The following is a 23196-nucleotide window of genomic DNA, read 5'->3' as shown; positions in this document are numbered from 1 at the left end:
AGCTTCAGGGTTTTTCTCAATACCTTACCTGTCCCTAGAACTGTGCATTTCTGGACTGATGTGGGGTTAGCGGCCCAGTGCTCCAATGATCATGACACTACTGTTGCACAACAATTTAGTCTGTTTGTATCTAGAAGTCCCACAGAGTCTTGGCTCTGTCACTGTCTGCCACCTTGAGAGGTGTCTCCCACTTCAACCTGGGGGTCTCCAGTTTGTATTCTGCACAGATGTTTCTGTAGACTATGTAAACAAGCCTGCTGGAGCTCCTTATCTAACATTTTGATTGTGAGCAGCACTTTGAGGCAATCGCTGTTTTCTGTATTCTGGAAAAGTTCAGTAAGATCTATTGATAGGTATGTTGGTCCACTGTTCATGAGCAAGGTACCTTAATTTGTTCAGTGATTATTTTTTTAAAAATAAATAAAAATAGATATTTTATTTTACCAAATTATCATTTAGTCATTTTGTTATGTATTTTTTTTTTCATTTTTGTGTTATTTAAATTATTAGTATGAATTGTTGTCACAATTACTTGTGTCGTTGAAAAAAGTAATTTTTCCTAGGAAATCACAGAGCATTGCAAATATAAACTGGGTAAACAATCAAGGAACAATATTGAGTTTCTAAGAGCAACCTGATTTACATTTATTAAATTAAAAGGTGTGGGTGGCAGTATAAAAATAAGATGCTGCATTAAAAGGTCAATAGATGGTAGGTGATTTTTATACATTGATGAAAGTTCAGTGTGAAAGTTTAATCCATACAGCTGAAAGGATACAAGGCGCTGATGTTTATTATTTGATTTACCAATATTTATCAGACATTAAAAAAAAAGTTTTTAAAATGAAAGATAATATTTGGTAAAAAAAAAAAAAAAGAGAGAGAGACTGTTTACAGACATAATTATTGGGAGATTTCTGCAAAATTCCATGGGTACTGTATTTTCTTAAGTAGGTTTTAATGTATATTTTCTTGGTATATTCTATTTGCCTTTTTAATCTGCAGCGGATAAACTGTCAAAGGTCATGTGGTGCATCTTATTAAATAAAAATGTGATGTGTTATGCTGGTCTGCAGTACATTGCAGGGCAGAAGCAAAACTTTGCAAAACACCCCAGCTTCATAGAGCATTGCTGAGCATCACCACATGAAGCATTTGTGTTAATTGTTTCAAACAATACATGTTATTTATTTATTTGTAGCTAATCTAATAAAAGCAGTCGTTCCAACTGCTAAATAAAAAAGAATGAAGAGATTAAAAATGGGCCATCTGAAAACAAAGGTCGGTGGAAGTAAAGTTGGTGGCGGGGACTTTTGCTTAGGGCCTTATCCAGGCTTTATCGGAGGCAAACATAAAGCTTATAAAAAAATAAAACTTTTTTAGTGGAAAGGAAGTGATTTTGTAACTTTAAAAGTTGGCAGCGAATTCCCTTTGAAACGTTCTGATTTCAGTATTAATCACCAACTGATGCTTTCATGTAATCTAACAAGTGTAATTATGCTGATATGAAAAGGTTTAATTATCTCTGACTGACGCAGAAGAACACAGCGAACCGGCCTGCTCTCGCGCCTCTCTGTTCGCAGCGTTCGGATGTGATGTCAGCACGGCGGAGAGCTGAAGCCTGTCTCCCTGGCAACGCAGCGTGCGGCAGTGACGCCAGCGCGGGCCCCCCGGCTCGTGGTGAGTAGGCGTGACTCGCGAGTTTAGCCCCCTCCCTCTTGTCTCTTCGTCAGTGAGGGCGGGGCTCCAGCCAAGAGAGAGCGAGCGAAACACGACACCCCCGAGGAACCGAGCGAGGCGCGCGCGCGCCTGGGGGGGTAGGGGGAGGAGGAGAGCAGCGCTGTGAGTGGAGCTCTAAAAAGTCTGCGAAGAAACACAGGTTTGCTTTCTAACCTTCGTTTCTGACACACAAGTAGCAGAGCTTTGAAGGCGGACCGAGCGAAAGATGCGACCGGGACGGAGTAAGCAGCTCCCGGACAGTTAACCAAACTCCTTCCAGAGGAGGAGCGGACGGTTTATCGGCTGCCTTGAATCGGGACGGTTGGTTGTTTCGCCCAAAGCGAGTTGAGCGGATTCAAACGCTCCCTGCCGAGCCAGCAGCGACTCATTTTGGGGGCTTTTCAGTTTTCTGAGACCGGACGGTGAAAGTGCGGAGGGAGGGGGGGAGTCTCTGCTCACAGAGCCCCTTCAGCTCCCTGAAGGAAAGAAAAGAAAAAGTTTTCGGTGCGTCTTAATCAAGTTTTCCAGCCTGGGAACCGGAGTGGGAAGAAAAGAAGAGAGAGAGAGACTGACTTCTCCTTCCACCAGCAACTTTGTGGAGTTCCTCCAGTTTAAGCTTTCCTATCCAGGCAGAATGAAAACACCTGGAGATACTGGTGAGTTGGCTATGATTGTTCACCATTGTCTCTGTTGTTTACTCACTCAGCAGGACTGCCAGTGTCTGATAACTAACTTCCATCGATGATTTAGAAAAACAAAGAGAGCCTGTTGATTTGTGCTGCTCTCACATGTGCTGCTGCAGCTTTCTCAGGATTTAGTTCAGTTTGGTGCAGGTTTGGTACTGTACTCTGGTCTGAGAGGAAGTGGTTTCACTACTGTACACTTTTTCTCTTCTTTTTTTTTTATCCAAATGCTACCGTGTCGCCGTGACAACCTTGTTTCTCCTTCCGCAAGATTTCAGATAATTAGCAGAAAACAGATCCTAGAAGCACTCAGGTGAACATATCCAGGAATGTAGAGGAATAAACCGAGCTGGCATTTATTTATTTTATTGTTAGCCTGTCAGTTTGCTGAGGTTAGGGGTGGGTGGGTGGATGGGGGGGATTCCCAGCAGTCAGCTGAGGTCTATGTGTGTGTTTGTAATTCCCGAAATGCTTTCATAAGTTTTTTTTTTTTCTTTTTCTTGCTTCTCTCTATCTTTAAGTTGGTGTACATTTTCTCCAGAAATAAGGAAGTGGAAGTACCGTCATGTGTTTCTTCTATGAAGTTTTGCTCTTTCTTTGATCATTGTCAGCTACTTTTAACTTCCAGAAGTCTTTAAGTATATTTTAATACAATTTTCATAAGTGCTGCTAGTAGAAACAAAGAGGAGAGATGAAAAAGGATTGGAATAAATAAAGTTGCTCTATTGTTTTTTTTTTTGTTTTTTTCCCCCCAGTGATTGCAATAGTTAGGGCTTATAAACTTTATTGATTTCTAATAAAAGCTTGCAGTATTCCAAGAATTGAATTTAATACCAGGATTGTTTACTTTGTTTCCAAAACACTTGATCCTTTCTACATTTTATGAGGTCATTAAAGGAACTTTGAGTTTCTATACTCTGACTTTCCTATTGTTTTTAGTGACTGGATTAGTTAGGGACCACTTAATAACTTCTAATAATAATGGTTAAAAGGCTTTTTTTGAAAAATAGAAGTATAATCTAAAAAAGAAATCAGTTAAATGATACCCATGTCTTTTATTTATGTATATATATTTATATATATATATATATATATATATATATATATATATATATGTGTGTGTATATGTATGACGTTTATTCTAATGTCTGTCTTGTGCAAAGACTTGAAATCTGTAGCAAATATTTATATATTTCCTACAGTCGTTTTTATACCTTTTATGAGGATTGCAGAACTGATCGTTATCTGAATGCACTACATCTTTTTATTTGGATTATAAAAATATATTTTTTACTGATTTAACCTTTTGGATTGTCCAGAATTTTATATATATATCAACATTTAAAGGTGACTTTCATAGTTAAAAATCATCAACAGAAATTATTTTGTAATGAATAATAAAATTGTTCTGCTTCAGTTGTTTACAAAATAAACATTAAATAACGTTATGAAATTGTGGAAGTCCGATTCAAATTTTAAAAAATGCCTTATTATCCTAAAGGGAAATGAAATATCTCCAAATTGAAATGTTAAACTTTTTAAATAAGTTAGAGGAAAAGCTTTAGTAGGGTAACCTTCTTCCAACCAGCCTAAATATAAAATTTCAGCAACGGGTGAGGGAGGGGTAATTCTGCCTTTAATGCTTTATTTTTCCTTAATTTCTCTCCAGTCTTATTGAAAGGGCAAAACTTTGGGAATAAGGTGCCTAAATGGTTAAAAAAAGTTGGTTTATTCCATGCCGATAACCGCTCCTGTCTTTGTCTAATTATTCCAAAATAGTTTTTCCTGTAGGAAATTATTGCCATTTCTTTTTGTACTTCCTAGGAAGCATTTCTTGCATGATCACATGCATGTTTGACTGACAATCTGTGTAGGACCCTTTCCTCCTGGGACAGCCCCCCTTTCCCTGCCTCCTCTTGACTCCCTCTGCACCCAGCCTAAGCCCTTCAGCCCTCAACATTCCAGCGTACACACACCCACACTCACCCACATTCATCCACTTCAGTGGCCCAGAGGAGACTGCCGTGACATCCCACCAGCACTGCTAACTGCTTAACAACAATAAACTCTGTGTGTTGTGTGGCAGCATATAGCCAAAGGCCCTAAACTTGTTTGTTTTTAGGGTTTGAAGTATGTTATTGATTTGTTTTTTCTGTTCTCCTGCTGTTCATGGGGTCGTTTAACATTCAACCTCACATATTTGAGCCTTATTTATTGTTTTATTAAGCCTATTTATATTTGTTTCAAGAAGATAAGTGTATTTTTATAGCATCAATGCAGAACACAATCTCATCTCAAATAGCATTTTAGAAATAAAACCGTTCCAGTGCATATCTGCTTATAAAGTAATGTGGTTTTAAATGTTTCCACTTCAGACTGAGATTCACTGATTCAATCACATGCTGTTCTGTTTTAATGCATGTTTGAATAGGATACAGTTGAGATCAGTGAAAATGCAATTGGTAAAAGGTTATATATCTTAGGCAGCTTTATGTGTAGAAGCACTAAACCTGCGTGCTAAAATAAAATAAAGAAACTCTTTAGCTGGCAAATCTATAGCAATTTATAATTGTAAATTAAATGTTCAATCTAATAAGGTTTTAGAACAACTACAATTATTTAATGGAATTCATGAATATAATAGAAGTTATAAAAAGCTCCTAAATTGGAATTACTTGGTTACACTGAAATATAATAAAGATAAAAAAAAAAAAAAAACAGCATTTCATGCTCCAAGTTACATAGAAACTGTGTTTTATTTTTAGTACTATTTGGCGAACATAGTCTGGCTAAAAATCTGACCTCTGCAGTGCCTTTTAACTCTGGGTTATTAAAGCTGTTGATCTGCAAGGTTTTTCCCGCTTCTATCAGATCTCCTGCTGTTTCCACATACGCAGTCCCTGCTCTGTCCCAATCCCACCTTTATGTATCATTTTGATTAAACAGAGTTGCAGGATGTGGATGAATAGTGTGCAAGATAAAAAAAAATGTAATCATTACTTCCTCTGTGGGGATGTTAGATGTGGGATTATGTCCTGTATGATAATCTGCTCACTCTGTAGAGTTTAACTTCCTTTCTGTTAAACGCTATACTTCCTTTTAACATGTTTTTTATCTTTCTTTTTTTTTGAATTAGCCTAAACAGATAAAGGGATTTCTGGTTAGATGTGGTGAAAACAGAGACAAACCGGTTTTATTTACATCTGCTCTCGGCTATGGCAGTAGGTTCTGGGTTTACAGCACAGGTAAATATCCAAATCAGTTTTTTTTTTTTATCTGATCACTTCTGGTGATTAGATATTGTTAGTGATTGCAGTGAGTTTGAGAGGTGCTTTCATCTGTACTCACAGTCGTGCCTCCAGCTCTGTGTGTGCCTGAAAGCCATTGCTAATGATTGATTAAACTGGGGTGATAAAGGTTTGGAGAAACCCAATTAAAACTCTTATCAGCAACCCACAACAAACAGAGCAGTTTTGCAACTCCATTTTTCTCCATCAGACTTACTGGTTACACTTATGTCTTTGCCGCCTCCATCAGTCACCCCCCCTTTTCCCTCCTCTGACGGGATGAGGACCACTGCGTGTCTTTGTGTGATGGAATCGTACGGTGGGACCCCTGGCTCTAGAGTCGGCCATTGTGTGGGTGTGTGTGGAGTGTGGGACAATGGTGGGAGTGGGGCAGGGCCTGGGACTGATTGTGTGTGGACTTGTGGGGCCAGGGACCTCTCATTGTAGTAATAATGGTGCAGAGTAGCTCATAGTTTGATGGTGCTTTTGACACATGAAGAGACTCCTCTTCTGCATTTGTGTTGAGAGAGAGAGAGTGTGGAGGAAAAAAAGGGAGCAGATTTGAAAAAAAACTTTCTTTTAATGATTTCTGTTGTTCTCTTTTCGCTGCTTCCTAAAAGCTGATGTACCTCAGAGATGTGCTGCCATTTATTTTTAGAAACACACTCACAGAAAGTGCAGCAGACAAAAGTAAAATATCCCATGTTTTCCTGCTATGGGTTTCCATGCGCGATTGCAAGCATATGGGTTTCAATCTCAGCAGCGGCTGTGATGATAAGCGCAGTGATTAGCTTTATCTGGGAAAACTCCCTTGCAGCGCTGACCACAGCAGAAGCCTGCATTTCTTCCTGTCCCAGATGAGTTTTACAACCAGGTTTGTGTTACAGGTTTATATGTCCTGCTGCGATCAGGCTCAGCCAAAACGCCTAAAAGCTTGAAACCGATAGCGTACCGCAGCAGAACTGGTCGTGCTCCAAAGACTGTTTGAGCAAACCGGCTGTTGAGACAGTTTGGCTGAGAAATATGTGGATGAATGTTAAGGAAGCCCCTTGTGTTGTTTTTGCACACACCAAAGAGAGTTGTTGAGATATTTATCCTGTTTTAGTCTGAGTTTATTTATTCAGGCCCTCAGATGAACGCACTTGGCCAGATTTAGGCATCTGTTGTTGTAAAACTGATTATTTTTCTGTAATTATACCTAAAGTCAGCATGGACCAGTTGTCAGTAAGATTTAAACGCATTTTGAAAGCTTTGAAAAAGCATTAAATGTCCTATCTCACTATTCCTACTATTGGCTTAATGGTCTTAAAGGGCTTTTTTTATTGAGATGCAATAAAAAGTACTGGAGTAACCAGAGATGTCCCATGCTGTATGAAGTCGGTATAGGCTGGTCACAGGCCCCCTAATAGAAAGCATCATTACCTCATCAGCTACTTCCAGCATATTTTATTTATTACTCCGTAAAAAGCAGGAGGAAGCACTGGAAAATTATCAAATCCACATATTTACCATTTACATTTCATTAGTTAATTGTTTACATTGTTATATAAAAATTACTTCATCATTAGGGAGACACTAGATCATTAGTCTAAATGACTAACTGATGATTGGCTGCTTAAATACTGGAAAATCAGATTTTTCTTTCTTTTTTTATTTCAAAGTCATAGGGAAATCATATTTAAATGTAAAATCATTATGGCTTAAACATGTATATAAATGTACTCTTTATCAGACGATATTGTCCCAAAATTTTTAAATTTCTATTTAAAAACAAATCCTGTCTCAAGATCTGTGGGGGGGTTTTTCCGTTATCCTATGCAGGCCAGTTAGTTATATGTCAGCTTGTACACCTAAATTTGGCCAATCGTATATCAATGGTTATCTGTCAGTGAAACTTTTCGATCTTAGCATCTTGCTTCATATGTCGCAGCTAATATACACAACAGTTGGAATAAGAAGCATTTCCCATTGAGTTACGCATCCCAGTGTTCACGGGGATAGATGTCTGTGTCTTCAGCAGGCGTAGAGCTAACAGAACTGGCAGCGCTGCGAGGCGACGGCTCAAACATGTACGACTGTAAGCCTTCTACACCAAGCGAAGCTTCTGCGGCCATGGCGTCCTTTTCGAAACATCTTCGTCCCCACTTTCCTCCTCTAAATGAAAAAAATGTATGACGGAGGAGACTCATCCACGACCTCTGACACAAAGCTCTCCTCCTCTTGCATGTTTTCGCTGTCCATAGCGTTCCAATGTTGTTTCTAGGTCAACAATTTAGTGGTACTTGTTCCCAATGTAATTTCCCATTGGCAACCTACTAGCACTAAGTTGCTAACTGATTAGCAAGATGCTTCCGACAAAGCGACTACAATCATGTAGCTTGCGAACCTTCCGCCACAACAATCCCGCCCTGTTGATAAACGACCAATCACATTCACTTTATTCACTTGTGTAAAATTTGGACACCACTCGGGAGAATTCGGAACTGCAACGGTTGGAACAGCCACTTCCCTACGACTTTAAATGGTAAGATTCATCATCGCTTGGAGCTTTCACTGTTTTCAATCTATGAATGCAGCTTGCAACACATTCTCTATTTTGATATTAAAAAAATGAAACAGGTTAGAGACTAATCCCTTGGTTTAGAAACTTGTAATTCCTTTATTCTCCAGTGGATTTAACACTACATTTACTACCTCCATTTACATGAGAATCAACTGTAAATAAATATTTAGATGTGTTACAGTCCTTAAGCGGATAAGTTGATAAAAAAAAAAAAACATCAGGAATTGTTATTATATATATCATCACTCGGCATATAAGGCTAATTCACTAATCTTGTTCTGGGTATATCAGCCATTTTCAAGGTTTTCTTCAGTCTATTGTTCTGTAATTGGCTGTGCTTAAAAGTCACTTTTATATTAAGCACCAGGCAGATACACTCACATTTTATGAGCCTAACAGGCCTTTGTCTGACACTGGGCTTCATCCTTAACAACTTTTAAAGAGGGTAACAGCCACAGAAACAAACGCATAACATTTTGTATAGTTTTGGGTTTTTTTTTTCTTTAACCTGTTGCATCAAAATGGATCCTCCCTGCATTTAATTCATATACAGCCTTATGCACTGTGTGCCTCTGATAAACATCTTCAAGTTGAATTGGAAAACATCAAATTTATTTAGTTTCACTTCATGTTAAAACAACCTTCTGGAAGTCTAGAAAATGTTTTATAAAGTTTATCTTGTGTTTTAGATGTATTTTTATTCACTTTCTGCCTTGCTAATGTTGGTTTTTACCCATAATATACAAGTAATGACGCTGTTTGGTCAGCTAAATGGCTGGTTACACTGAGATTTTCAAAACGGCCGCAGAAACCGGGTTTATAAACAGATTCACATCCTATTTTGCACATTTATGTGACCAAGCTGTTTGTTTGAGGACCTATGAAAACATGGACCAACCACCCCATGTGCCTTAGACTCTGTAATCGTCTTGCATTTACCCTGAATGCACTTTCAGGCAGAGGAACACAAGCACTTCTGCCCCACCAGCAGACAGAGTGCCACCTTTACATGAAGCACTGAAGCGACCAGGTTCAGAAAGATTCCCAGACGGCTGGTCTGTAAAGCTGAAAAACAGTTTTGCTTATTTTCAATGCTCATAAAAAACAGTTCTGCTGTTTTTTGTGTAAATGTTGTTGAAATGTCTCATTCCAGCCTGTCCCCGTTTCTGTGCTTTTCCGGTTATAAATATTTGTCATGAAAGTTTTGATGCGACCCTCTGTGATGCTAAGTAGACAAATGACTTCTGGTCGGAAGGCAGTCTCATGTGGAAATGTTTTAGCGAGGAATGTGACCAAAGGGAACAATGTGCCCAGCCAGTCGTCACTAATGGACCTCTGCTCCATTAGTCCAACGTCGCCCTTGACCAGAGAGACCACAGCCAGCAAGGTCCCGATGCCTGTGGCTGCACCCCCAGTGGTGCGCTGTTCCTACCTCTTCCTCAAATGTTACTTTCCTATTATCGTTTGATTAGTTTGATGCTACAAAAACTCCCTTTTTTACTCCCATGTGAGATGGGTCTACTTCCACCGGACCCACTTAGACCTTTATTGGTTATCATTCAGGACAGTAATGGACTGGGTCTGCATGTGTGAACAGGACGTAGCGTTGATGAAATACTGTAGCTCTCTTGAAGAACATATTTGTGGCTGCTCATACAGAAAAGACACACACACTCACGCACAGGCTGCAGCTTTTTTTATATGAATTCTTGGACCTCCCACATTCCTGCTTAGAAGGTTAATAGTTGCCGGCTGTGCTGCATTACACACGAGGGAGAAAACACAATGCTTAGCGTCTCTTCAACATGTTTATATCACCAAGGATAGTATGCATTCTCGCAGACTAGATTAATGTGAATCACTAGAATGCATCTGATTATAAGGTGCCAAAAGTTTGTCTAAAAAAAAAGTAACAGTAGGCATATTAGTTCATCATACATGCTTCTCTTTTTTAAATGAGTATCAAAATTCCTGTTGAGAATGCATGGTTTGACCTGCTCTGTTCAGCAGCTGTCTGCTCATGCATGTGTGTTTGTAATGTAATGAGGGGACTTTACACAACCCCACTGTTCACATTCTTCTCTAGAGGTGACTAAAAGGCATGCAGTCATGAAACAATATGTAGAGTGTATGTATTCGACGTGGGCAGCTCTTTAAAGGTAACAGACCTTTGTATGTCCGCGCTCGTGGGTGTATGTAACAGCCTCTCGGTGACGGCGGCGCCAGTGAAACTGATCCGAGTCCGATGACATCCACACACACACATCCACACTTGACGATAGGGTAACTCTATGCCTCTGATCCCTCTAGATGAGAGGTTTTATTTTGGAGCGGAACAAAGCAATGTCCTTTAGGTTAGAGCGCGGACTGTCACCTTGCTACTGGTTAGAATATAATCAGGGTGTAAGCTGTCAAGACTGTGACAGCGCTTAGGCACTTAGGGTTTGTCATTCAAGTATGAAGCCAACTGTTACAGCCCTGTTTTCAAATCCAACCCTCCACCTTTGACCAGTTTCCTCATTCCTGCTCAAAAGGCGCATCCCCACAGCAGGATGCTGCCACCACCAAGCTTTACCATGGAGACAGTGTGATCAGGGTGTTGTTGTGTTGGTTTGCTATCAGGAGTTGTGTGAAAATTTTGTCTCCTCCCCTCACATGATTACTCTCTCTTCTGCAAAGGCTAGATTTATGATTTAGACAACTAATGCTGGTGCTGTCAACACATGTGGGGATTTCCGGAGCTTCTTCAGAGTTTCCATGGATCTCTTTCCGTCTACTTATATTAATGCTCTATTGCAAACATTTTTTTTTTAACCCAACTGCTTTAAAGTTTTCCACAACCTCCCATCTGGTCTGTGTGTTGTTTAGTCTTTATGATGCTATCTGTTTACCAGTCTTGTCTAGTAAACCTCTAAGGCTTCAAAGAAGCAGCTGCATCTACACTGAGATTATTACCCCGTTTACACTACCCTTAAAAAACTGAGCCGAGACCGGTCCGAGCTCAGTAACTGAGATAACTTGTCGTGTGTGAACGGAAACAACCTGAACTGAACCGAGATAAACATAACCGGACCGCGCTAACTGCAGACCAGTTCCCGAGGTGGGTTCGGCTCGGTTTTTTCCTGGCTCGGTTCTCTGATAACAAGAGCGCATGAGCAGAACGCGTCATCGCCGACTGGCTGAACATGCCGATTCACACTCCATTCCAGAAAGTCGGCTTCCCAAAAGCCGACTTTCTCAAGTACATCCGCGCAAGGTTGCCGTCTTCGCCTGACCCACCGCAAACACGGAAGTACAGCAATAATAATCAAGCATAACTTTCTGAATGTGACGGGCGCCGCCATTTTGATTTGCTTGATTCCCTCCTCCTTCGTCTTCTTCTTCTTGGGTTTTACGGCGGTTGACAAACAGCGTTTGGTGCATTACCGCCATCAGCTGCTTGAGTCCCTCCTTCAATCTAGCAGTAATACCGCACATCGTCACTAGGAGGCGAGGAGTAGAGATAACCGAGATAAGTGTGACGTGTGAACGGTCGTCAAAACTGAGCTTGGCCTGGTTACCGATCCAAGCTCGGACCGGTCTCGGCCTGGATCGGTTTTTCAAGGGTAGTGTAAATGGAACATATATTACTTGCTGACAAACTGTTTAATAGGTGGGTGACTTCTGAAAGAAACTACACAGGATTTTATTTAAGCCTATTAAAGTTATAAGGGGCTAAAAAACAAATGTGCTTGATACTTTTCTGATTTTATTATTATGTAAAGCAAAAGTGCTCCTTTTGTTGTCTGTCACAAAATCTTCAACATGTGAGCAGTTGCATTACGGGAAATGACCTGAACAGGTATTCCTGCTTTATACATTAGGAGCATCTCAGCAGGACCAGACGCATGAAATCTGTTAATTCTGTCTCCTAGTGTGCAAGAACCAAAATATATAGTGCATAGTTTGTACATATGCAGAATATATATTTTTTAAATGTTCAGCCTCTGTAATATTGTGCTTCTTTTGCTCAGACTGTTATGAGGGCTGTCCTGTCCCTCCATGCCACAGGCTGTCTGATTTTTAGCGGGGTGGTGAGTGGCGCTCCTAACCCCGCTCTAACCCCTCATGTCCAGTGCAGGCAGCGGACACTCCCTAGAAAAAGCCAGCAGTGTTCAAATAGTTCCCCTGGCTATTTTTATCTGGGAATCTGCCTCTGTGTTGGACCCAGTAAGTGAGGGTGGAGGGCAAATATCTAATCTAATTCTGGATTATGGGAAGTCACCAAAAGAACTTCTGTGCCACTCACAGTGTCGATATTTGGTGTGTGTGTGTCTGTGGTTGGCTGCCGGGTCTTGAAATGCTGTCTGGCGCCAAGTTAAACTTTCTCCCTTGTCCCCCTCACCCCCCACCACTCTCTTCCTCCCCCTCCTTGCTCCCCCTCTCTCCCTTGTCCTCGCTCTCCCCTTCTCTTCACCCCATGTAAGGAATGCAAGATCACGTTTTGAGTTTTTGTTTCAACCAGTCATTGCTCTTCCTTTGTCTGTGTGTCTTTCACATGGACTGTGATGGTCTTCACCTTATTCCTCCATGCATTGTAGCTGCTCTTGTTATTGATTTTTATTTGGTGTAAAGCTGATTGAACTAATTTCAGATGTCATTGAGACAGGCATTTGCATTCAGCTTAGAAAAGAGGTTGGATGTTTTGTCATGGAAATGAACGATGCTCTGCTGGTCTTAATGTAAAGTTGTTAGGTTAAAAAATCAGGTTACGGCATTTGGTGTTAAATGTTAAATTTTCAGTAGGAATCTATTTGGAGCATTATACCAAAAATATATTTAAATTTCGTCAAAGGCTATTCAAATTTTGAACCTACGCATATTCCAGAGATGGCCGGGGATCTGGAGAAATCAAGTCATCTCTTTGTCATGTATTTGTTCTTCCCAGCCACTGAACCAGGTGAATCCAATCTGGTTTAACCTGTGCAGATTGGACTCACCTGGTCAGAACAAATACATGACATAGAGATGACTTGATGACTTCCCTGACAAAGGAAAGATAAAGGTTTTGCTGATATCTTTCTATTGAATAGCACTCTCTGTCTCTCTTGCAGCCCGAATCAACTGTCTAATTGTCTTTGCATGTTGTTTTGAAAAAAAAAATCCTAATTAAAATTGCAAATGTTTGAACAGTCCACTGAATTGAAAGGAGCTACTTAAGGTAATTTTACTGAACCCAATTTGGTAATGCCTAGACCCCATTTACTTTAAGTGTCAATGAATTTCAGTAAAAGCAGCAATGGTTAGGTACTCCTTCCTGACTGATTGCATCACTTTCTCAAAATTCATCGTATTAAAACACACTTTTGCTACAGTTAAGGAACCCATCACTGAAAACTTCACAGAACATCACTTTAAATGTATCATAGCATCTTTTTAATAGTTCTGCCATTAGCAGGTGTTTATATAGATGAGACCCATAATTGCGGCAGAATGACCCCTCTGTCCAGCTGCACTAGCAAGTTTAGATTGAGGGAATAACTGGAGTTAACCACAGAGAGGACATCCTCTGTTATTTGTCCACCATGAGTGCTTAATCTAATTTGAGCTTTCTGGACAAGTCTATTTCCAGGCACTGTCTGCTAGATTTAGAAGCACAAACCCGCTGTCTCAGACCAAATTAGACCAATCAAGGCTAATCTGCAATCAAAGGCCTGTTGTTGAATTCTGCTCTTTAGCAAAACTTGTGACTCTTCAGCCAGATGGGCTTGTTCTGCAAAACTTGTTTGTGGCATGTTTTTTTTTTTTTTAACCCTGTGGGGACAGTCTAAAGCCAGTTTCCAAAGAATATGCTACATTGTGGGGATAAGTCGACTCGTCCCCATATGGAGAGTTCTCCCCAATGGGTGGAGGGTTAGGTTCAGGGCTAAAGTGTGGATGGAGTTTACGGGCTAGGTATGTGTTGGTAATTGGTAGGGTTAGGGTCTAGTTTGGGCTATAGAAGTAAATGGAAAGTCCCCGTAAGGATAGAGGGACATAACGCATGTCTTTGTTGAGTGCAGCAGATTCTGCTTTTTATCTCAGACTCTTGTATTTGCCTGCAGATGCAGACGTCCCTGCAGGGGAGTGAAAGCTTTTTATGTATCAGTTGACCCTCCTGTCCCACCATCCTCTCCTCCCTCCTGCTATCATTTCTTTGTCACCAATCTATGAACTAATACCCCAGTGGCAGCTCCTCTTCCATTAGCCTGCTCCTTCTCTTTCCCTCATTCCCGCTTTATGTCACCCTAACTCCGTCCCTCTCGTATTTTTTCTTTAAGCCAGCACAGCTCAACAAGTAAATGTTTCATACTCATGAAAAAAAAAAATCTCCATTGACAGAATATCAGTGTTATTTAACCTTGATCCGAGTAACCTGAAAGCTGAGGGTTGATTGTAACTGCATGCAGCATTATCTTGATCATCTTGATTTCTTTTCATGAAATGTGTTCTTAAAGGATATGTTTTATTGGATAACTGTCTTTGCAAACATGTTTCTCTCTTCTTAAACGATCTTCAGACTTCCAACCTTACTAATGCGCTCCCCTTTCTTTGTGGACAACAGCTTAAGAGAAACTGAATAATGTATTGGATTATTGGAAAAGTATTTATAGGAAAGCAAACTGATTAAATTTTAATAGGAAAGGCAGCAAATCTTCCTGCGCTCACATGTACTCTAAATCAGCCAGCATTTTGCAGAAAGTTTGTCTCTGTGTGCTCTGTATTTCACCACTTTTGAGCTCTTTAGGTTTCTTGACGTAAAGCGTAGCTCTTTTTAGAAGCGGTGCAAGTGATTTGATGTTCAGCTAAATAATTGATGTGCTACACTCACTCAAGGACAGGGACTTGGAGGACATGGCTGTTGTTCCTGTGCATTAAAATCTATTTGGCTTCATAAATTTTTTGTTTCAAGCCAATTTCTTTTCTGCAATATACTTTGCTAAGAGTGTTTTACAGATTTTGTTTTCAAATAAACTAGAGATCAGTTTATAAACATTGATTTTCTGTTATTGTTATATAAACACTGGCCCCCATACAGGGCTGATTTACAGGCCCATAGCATTACATATCCTCTACCTTACTTGGTTTCAAATTAAACCAACTTTTGATTTTTTGTTGCAAAAAAAAAGAAAAAAAAATCATAATCTTAGCCTCATCTCCCCAAAGCAAACTTTTTTTTTTATTATTATTATTTTAGGTCCCAGTACAGTTTATCCACTTGATAAATGTATTTTCATGACAGATGCACAGAGCAGCGCTCTGCTGCTTGGCATGTACATAGAGTTTAATGGTTGATATGGAGACAGTAGCTCAGGTAACCTCTTGTAATAACCAAGGTATGCTGCAATTTTGTATCAGTGAGTTTGTAAGATGTCTTTTACCTCCATTTCAATTCTGCTAACAATGCATTGCAGAGATATAAATGGGGGTTTTACCTCCAGCGTAGTGATTTTAACCCTGGAGAAAAGGAAAGTAAGACACTCTCATCAACTTAAAAAATGGCTCTTAGCAGTGCTTTGTTTATTTATTATTTTATTTATTATATATATGGTTTGGTTAACAATTATTTTCCAAATTTGGGGTTTAAATATTACTTTAAAGATCTCAAAAGCAAATAAAATGTCCTTACCAGGGGTGGGAAATTAATCAATTTTATCTTTTTATGAGGATTTATATTTTGGAACCTCTTCATTTTTTCATCAGTCCACTTCATGGGCCTTCATATCTAGGAGAGTGACGTTGGTTCATTAAAAGTTGCTCCTAGATGTCGACTCATAACTGATAAACTCTCTCTTTGACATTTTAATATGAAACTTAAGTGCCAAAAAATATTGTTTTATCAGATTACATAGGAAACAAATCAGAGATTAGATCTTTAGGTCCTATTGCCCATCCCCAATTGTAACTAATATGTTTTTCTTTTTTGTTGTTTGTTTTCACTGAGTTGTTGTAGGTGTTGATAGCTCTTGGCAGAAAGGATCTCATGTAGTGCTGTCTTGAACCATATCTTGAGAAGTCTGTCTGAAGACATTCTGTTTATGTTTAACAATTTGATTAAGTGGATGTTCTCCACAATGTTTATTATTTTTAGAAGAGTTATTCTTGAAATCCTCTCCAGAGGTTCTAGAGGAGTTGGTAGAACAGAGCGGATCTTTATCAGCTTGGTAAGCTTCTTTAAATCATTTGCCTCGGTGCTGTTACACCAGCAAATGATGGAAGAAGAGATCACCCTCTCCACAACAGACTTTGTCTTTTTACCAGCAATGAAGAACCCATTTAAACTACCCTTTTGAAACCTTGCAGAGAACGGTCCGAGCATGGTAACCGAGATAACTATTGAGTGTAAATGGAACACAACTGAACTGGACTGTGCCAGACACAACCGCTAATCTAGTACTAGTTCAACAGTAGGGCTCGGCACGGTTCATCTGTGGTTCAGTCTCTGATAACAAAGAGCACATGAGCAGACCGCTTCATCTCCTATTAACAGTCAGCTGACTCATTTCGCAGGTTTTCTGCCTTTGCAATTCACAGATCTCTTCATCTGTTCACAACATGATCTTCTTCTCAGCTTATTAACAATAAATGGAATCAAAAGAGCGTGGTGCGACCTGGGATAACCGAGGCTATCATTGAAATTTAGGCAGAAGACACTATCCAGGCAATAAGTTCCTGGATGGTATGGGCGCTGCCATTTTGGTTCGCGTTATTCCCGCCTTGAGAGCTGTAGCTTGGTCCGAACTCGTCATGGATCGGGTTTCAGATGGCTAGTGTAAATGGGGAATAAGTTTACTAAGGAAGTACAATCTGCTCTATTCCTTTTTGTTGACCGTTTTACAGTTGCTTCTCCAGTCAAGTCTGTTGTCCAGCTGAACACTAAGGTATGTATACTTCCCCATCAGCTCCACTTCTTCCATATTAGTAGGATTTTACTTGTTCCTGTTTCTTCTGAAATCTACGATCAACTACTGGTTAAATTCTGAAGGCTGATCTTTCACCCGGCACTAATGAGGCTTGTTCAATTGGTGAAATGGCAAAAAAGAACAAAACTTTTTCTTCATGTGTGCACCTTGCCCCTGTGCTGTACAGTAGACTTGGCCTCAGTCACAATAGTATTATCCCTGTCCATTTTTAGTATCAGCCGTGGCCCAGAGAAATTACGTAACAGCCAGGCAGCTGAATCCGGTGGGTGCACGCACATATAACCCTGCCGCACAAACGCATGCAGTCATTGTTTTTATGGGATTAAGGCTTTTGAGATCAGGGAGCTAGATCCCCTGACCAGTCACAGGGTGAGAGGGGGAATATGAAAGCAGGGAAGAATTACAGGAAGGCATGCAATGGGGGGGATTTTCAAAGCCTGGAGGCAGGGAGGGCGGGACAACAGGTTTAACTTGGGAAACCACAGGTCTGATGGTTGGAGAGAATTAGGCCCGGTGTGGTTGGTCTTAGGTCTGGGTAAGAAACTGTTAGGAGACGAGCCGTCTGGCTGCAGTAAACGGGTGTGTGCAGATAACTAAAACGACGCTCGTGCAAAGACTTCATTTATGAGATTTCTACTTTAATCCCCAGCAGCACATTACGTTATTCAGGTTGCAGAAAAGCAGACTTTATTTGCATATTTTCTGTGACATGCAGCGTCTGGTTTTAAACTGTCAGCATGTGCACTTGTAGTAAACGGTACTACTATGTATACATGTTTCCTGGGAAACAGGACCTCAGACCCCGCAAGTAGGTGCCAATCAAAACACCACACCCTTTACCTCAAGATGGTAGAAAACAAAAATGCTGTAACCATTATTTTAGAAAAAAAAGTATTTTCTCATACACACAGCTAGTATGCAGAGTCTCTGTAATCTTTCAGATGTTGTTTAGCTGCTCCTTAGTCGGTTAGCGTCCAAGTGCTGTGTTCGTGTGGGTGTTAGTTGGATTTATGTGCTTGTCTTGCCAAATAATTAGCCAGGTTCTGGGATAAGGTGCTCCCTTGGCCTTAGTTTAGTGCTTTAAACAGGCAGAGAGAAGAAGTACGAGTGAAGATAAGAGACCCGTGTGTTTGACTCATATCACCCATTTAGGCTGCATCCCATGTCACACTTAAATCCTCATTCTCACCACACTTTCCTACGTCACTAATAGTTTTGGTGTCGCAAACACTGGGGGGTTTTAGCAAGCACAACTGTAAATGAAAGGGTTGGCTTGAAAGATAACCTTTTTTTTTTAAAACAACCTGTTTTGGAAGGTAGACGTCATTAAAAATGTTTTTAACTTTTTTATATCAAAACAGCAGACATTTTCCAGAAGCTTAACTATCTGGGCTCTTTGCTCCACACAAATGAACATGAACACTTGTTAATAATATTTTTAAGTATTATTGCCTTTTGCATATATTTTTAACTAATAGTTACAAACACAGAGGTACATACTTTAGTAAGCAACTTGGGGTTAACCAGGGAAGGAGGATGCTTTATTCCAGTCCACAACTTTCAGGTTTTCTGACAACTGCTCAACTTATTAAGCCAAAGATAAGTTAGTTTCTGGTTACCCTTCAGTTTCTCTGTGCTTCTCTAAAATGTTTAAATGAAAACGCCGTGTTTTTTTTTACATTTGGCCCTTGATTTGACATTATTACATCGTGTTCTACTCACCCATATGAGTTTTTTGTCATTTGGAGCTGTTCTGAAAACGACTTGAAGGCACAAACTAAACTGTTCATAATTTATCATTTATGGTACGCCAGCATTCATAACATGTAGGTTAATCACTGTCTGCCAGACATCCGTGGTTATACTTTTTATATTTATATCTTTTAAAAACAAAGCGGTGCATGTATGACGTCATTCGGGCGCGCCGGCTACCGTTCAGTCATCCTGTCCGCTGAACTGCTGCTAGTTTTACTCATATGCCTGGAAGATGTCTAGTGCTACTACCTCAGATGATCTCTCTCTTGAAATGGAGTTGAACGATTCAGATTAGCTAGCAGAATGAATAGAAGGGGTAGAGCGTAGCCGCCTGTGGCCCGGGCTGCCTGTTATGACTCCAGTCCGGTGTGCGGATGACGTCATACACACTCCGCTTTGTTTTTAAAAGATATAAATATAAATAATATAATCGCGGATGTCTGGGGGACAGGGATTAGCCTACATGTTATTAATGCTGGCGTACCATAAAGAATAAATTATGAACAGTTTAGTTGGATATAACCTAACGGAATATCTTCAGAACAGCTCCAAATGACACAAAACTCATATGGGTGAGTAGAACATGATGTAATAACATAAAATCAAGGGCCCAATGTAAAAAAAAAAAAAAAACAGCGTTGCCCTTTAACTTCTACGTATAAAATACTATCCTATACAGTATAACTAGGTCCTAATCAAAACATGCAGTTGCAGGGATTTGTGACATGCAGTAGAGGTGTTACGCATTTGTTACGCGCATGCTGCTAATCTGCTTTTTTCAGTGACTGCCACCGTGGTGTCCTACAGTAATAGTTGTTCTATTATTGTGCGAAATGCTGCTCCTTGCCATTTAATGGTTCACTAGTCACAATTTGAGTCATCCTTTGAGTCGTAGTTTAATACAGAAGCAGTCACTTGTTTATGTTTCCTCAATTACCCAACAGAGGGGAAAAAAATCCTCCAGAATAATTATTTCTTTTTCAAATGTACAGAGATGTGTCTTTATTAGAAGAGCTTGATAACTCTGAACTTTGTACAATCACAGATTTAATGCCGATATATATTAGAAATATATATATGGAACAATAGATTGGTGGTTTTATAGTTGTATTGTTCTGCTTTATCAATCAGCTGGAGACACTATCCCTTTATAGGAAATCCTGCTGATACTTTAGATACCTCATAGTCTGACTGTTTAAATCACATTTAAAACAATACCTCGTATCTATCACATGATTAAAATGTAGTTGGTTCATAGAGGTGAACAATATATTCTATGTTCATACAGATGTACCCACATAAACACCCAGCACACTGAGGTAATGCCTCATGTTGTGAGTTTCACCAAGCAGGGGTAATCGGTGTGTGTATACACTGGACTCTTACATAACCCCATCCAGGCAGTAAACCGACAGAAGGGAGAAAGTTCACTGCTTTCACAGTCTCTCAGTCATATCTGCGTGATCTCGCTTCCTCCCCCACGGCTCATTCATTTCTCTTTTCAAATTTTTTCCTATTCAGCAGTCCTTCTTCTGTACCTGAAGATTTTTTTAAGTCTTCATATGCAGATATATACAAAAAAAAAAAACAAATCTTTGTGAATATTTTTATTATTTCAATAACTTTATGTAAACATAATTGGCCAGAAAGAAAACTGTGCTGCCTCTTGCTTGGAAGAGATTGTTTTGAGTCACAGAAAATGTAGAATTTACATACTTATCCACATTTATGCATCCAAAGATAAATACATTTTCACAGATAAAAAGTTGGAATTTTCAGTTTTGACATATATTTATTGGAAAAAAAACAAAAAACATTTGAACGGTCAATATCTGGTGATTTTAAAAATATTTTTATTAAATAGCATACCGGTATATATTGCAAATGGCATTAATTACCAAGCCTTAGCCTACGATGCTACTTTGGAGTATAAATGTAATTATGCGCTTCCATCTCTTCGCTCTTCCTCACTCCGTTCTTCGCAACTCCACCAAACTTACTAGACATTTTTAAGCTCTTATGTTTCCAGATTTGTGTTCAGTGGGGCAGCCATGCAAAGCGATGCAAGGGATGTGCTGCTATTGTTGCAACAAGCTCAATTATGGCGATTACAGGGACGTGACACCTTTAGGTTGATGCACAATGATAAGAAATCCAAATATTTCAGTGTTGTTGTATCATGACTAACAATCGGGAACTGACAAAGCTTTTTTTGTTTGTTACTTTGTTTAAAAAAGCTGTTTTAATTGGTCCTTAAAAGGACTGTTGATTCATTTATTATTCATCTTCCTCTGCTCCCGCTGCCTCAGCCCGGCTCTGATGCTCTCTCTGCCCAGGTTCTTTCTCTCGTCCAATGAAGCTCCTGTCTGAGCTCCAAACACTGCCTACCTTTACCTCTGCTGTCCTGGTATCCGCCCCCAATTTGAGATAGTTTGCGGTCTTGGTCAGACTGAAGCAGTGTAGCTCCTGGACTCCTGAACTGGGAACATCTCTCGACATCTCTCTTTCCGTAATAAATAAAGCACCGTGAATCACTCTGTAAAATCCACTTCCGCCATGTTGAGATAAACCGGAAAGTGGACAGAAGCTCCTTTTAATCGAGAGGTGGCGAAGTGACAGGAATGGAGGTTATCGCCCATCGTGGGAATTGCCATGTGAGCATATGTGGCAACTTTGTTTACGTTTATAATGTTGTCCCTACCTGCAGCAGATCTAAGGCAACACACTCTTGGTTCAGAGAAGCAGGGTTCATTAGGGATTCACAGTCCAAGTATATTGATACGGGTTGTTTCAAGTGGAGCTTACCACAACATGATGAGGTAATGCCCCACATTTTAGTTTTTGGGTTATTTCAGCATATGGTCATGGAGAAAACAAAATTTTCTTTTTTTCGGAATACTGCTTGAAGAGCAACCAAATGAAAACAAGGTTGGTCTCATATTTTTTCCACAACTGTGATAGACCTGGTCTGAGCAGGTCTGTTGTTGTTTCACCGTCTTTAATCCTCGCTGCTCCTTAGCAGGGGCTGATGACCATGGCCTGTTGCAGGTAAGACACTGACCATTTGAAAGTACTTAAGACAACCCCATTAACCAAAAGAAGAACAGAACATCCCTTTAAGCTGATGTAGTCTGCTCTATAATTCAAGCAGAGAGGTTGTGTTTCTTGCCCTGGATTCACCTATCCTGCCTCAGCAGAAGCACTCACTTCTTTGAATGGGGAACACAGTGTCTCATATATGTCAATGAAGGAGTCTATTATGAAACTGGGAATGGAAATTAGATTGACATGTTATTATATAACCTACTTTTGTGTGTGGCTATGGCAAAGATGCAAGAGCACAATGAGTGCTGCTGTGTGCCAGCACAGAGCCGCTGCGTTTGTCTGGTGGTCCAGATTAGTTGTGTTTGGTTAGACGGTTTGCTGGGTCCATGAAGCTGATTACCATGTTGTGAAGCCAACAGCTTCAAGCTGTCCTGTCAGACACCTTTCCTGCCGTCCTCTCCATCCCTCCTTCTTCTGCTTCTTATCTTTTTATGTATTTTTCTCTTCCCTCAAGTTACATCATCATTTTTTTTTCCTCTCTTCCTCGCTCTCCCTGCCTCTTGCATAACATCCAGCTTTATGTGCTCCAGCTGAGGATCCTAATCTTTCCCATGAGGCCAAGCGAGAGACAGAAGAGGCGCTAGGCAGGTCGGCCGCTCGGCCTCACCTGCCTTCAGGCGCTCCCTCGTTAGCTCAGCCAATTAATTTGATGCTCTGCTTCTTTACAGCCCTCTCAGATGCTTTAAGTGAAGGTGTCTGTATGTGTTTGTGTTTGTAAAGATTGTTTTCTCTCTGGTAAGTCTCAGTTGGCTGCTCCATGCTGACTAAGGGGATAAGAGGAGATTATCCACGCATCCTGTAGCATGAACGGATGCATATGCATGCAGACAGATGCATTTATACAAACCTGGTGGTGTGGACGTTCCAGCGCCGAAGCCAAATATGCTCATGTTAATGAGACCATGTGCCGGCTTGGCTTTCGCCCAGGAAGGCAGAGTAATAGTCATCGGTGCACACAGCCTCATGTTTGTGTATGCTACAACTTGAAATACTTAACGCAGTGCAGGGCTCATTTAGGAAAAGTTTTGGCTGAGTCTTTTGCACATGAGCAGCAGAAACAACATGCAAAAGGAGCGTGTCGGCTGGCTGTCTGGCCGGCCGTCTGGCACCACGGGCTGAATGAGGTGAGGGTTACATAAGGA

The 23196-nt window shown here is 40.3% G+C and overlaps 1 protein-coding gene across 2 annotated transcripts in view; it reads left to right on the top strand.

The window, feature by feature from the left end:
• Window positions 1-1787: 1787 nt before the first annotated feature.
• erfl3 (Ets2 repressor factor like 3) overlaps window positions 1788-23196 on the top strand; it is a 63094-nt gene continuing 41685 nt past the window's right edge. The window contains exon 1 of one of the 2 annotated variants that reach the window (XM_038284194.1): window positions 1788-2375. In XM_038284194.1, coding sequence (XP_038140122.1) covers window positions 2354-2375 — 22 coding nt within the window. In that variant the 5' untranslated portion in view covers window positions 1788-2353. The remainder of the gene's footprint in view (window positions 2376-23196) is intronic. The other variant, XM_038284193.1, reaches the window with a different exon arrangement.

The sequence above is a fragment of the Cyprinodon tularosa genome, unplaced genomic scaffold, assembly GCF_016077235.1.
Source record: "Cyprinodon tularosa strain WSP-4 unplaced genomic scaffold, ASM1607723v1 ctg2, whole genome shotgun sequence".
Lineage (NCBI taxonomy): Eukaryota > Metazoa > Chordata > Actinopteri > Cyprinodontiformes > Cyprinodontidae > Cyprinodon > Cyprinodon tularosa.
The sequence above is the reverse complement of the archived record's forward strand: the minus strand, read 5'-3'. Positions and strand labels throughout refer to the sequence as shown.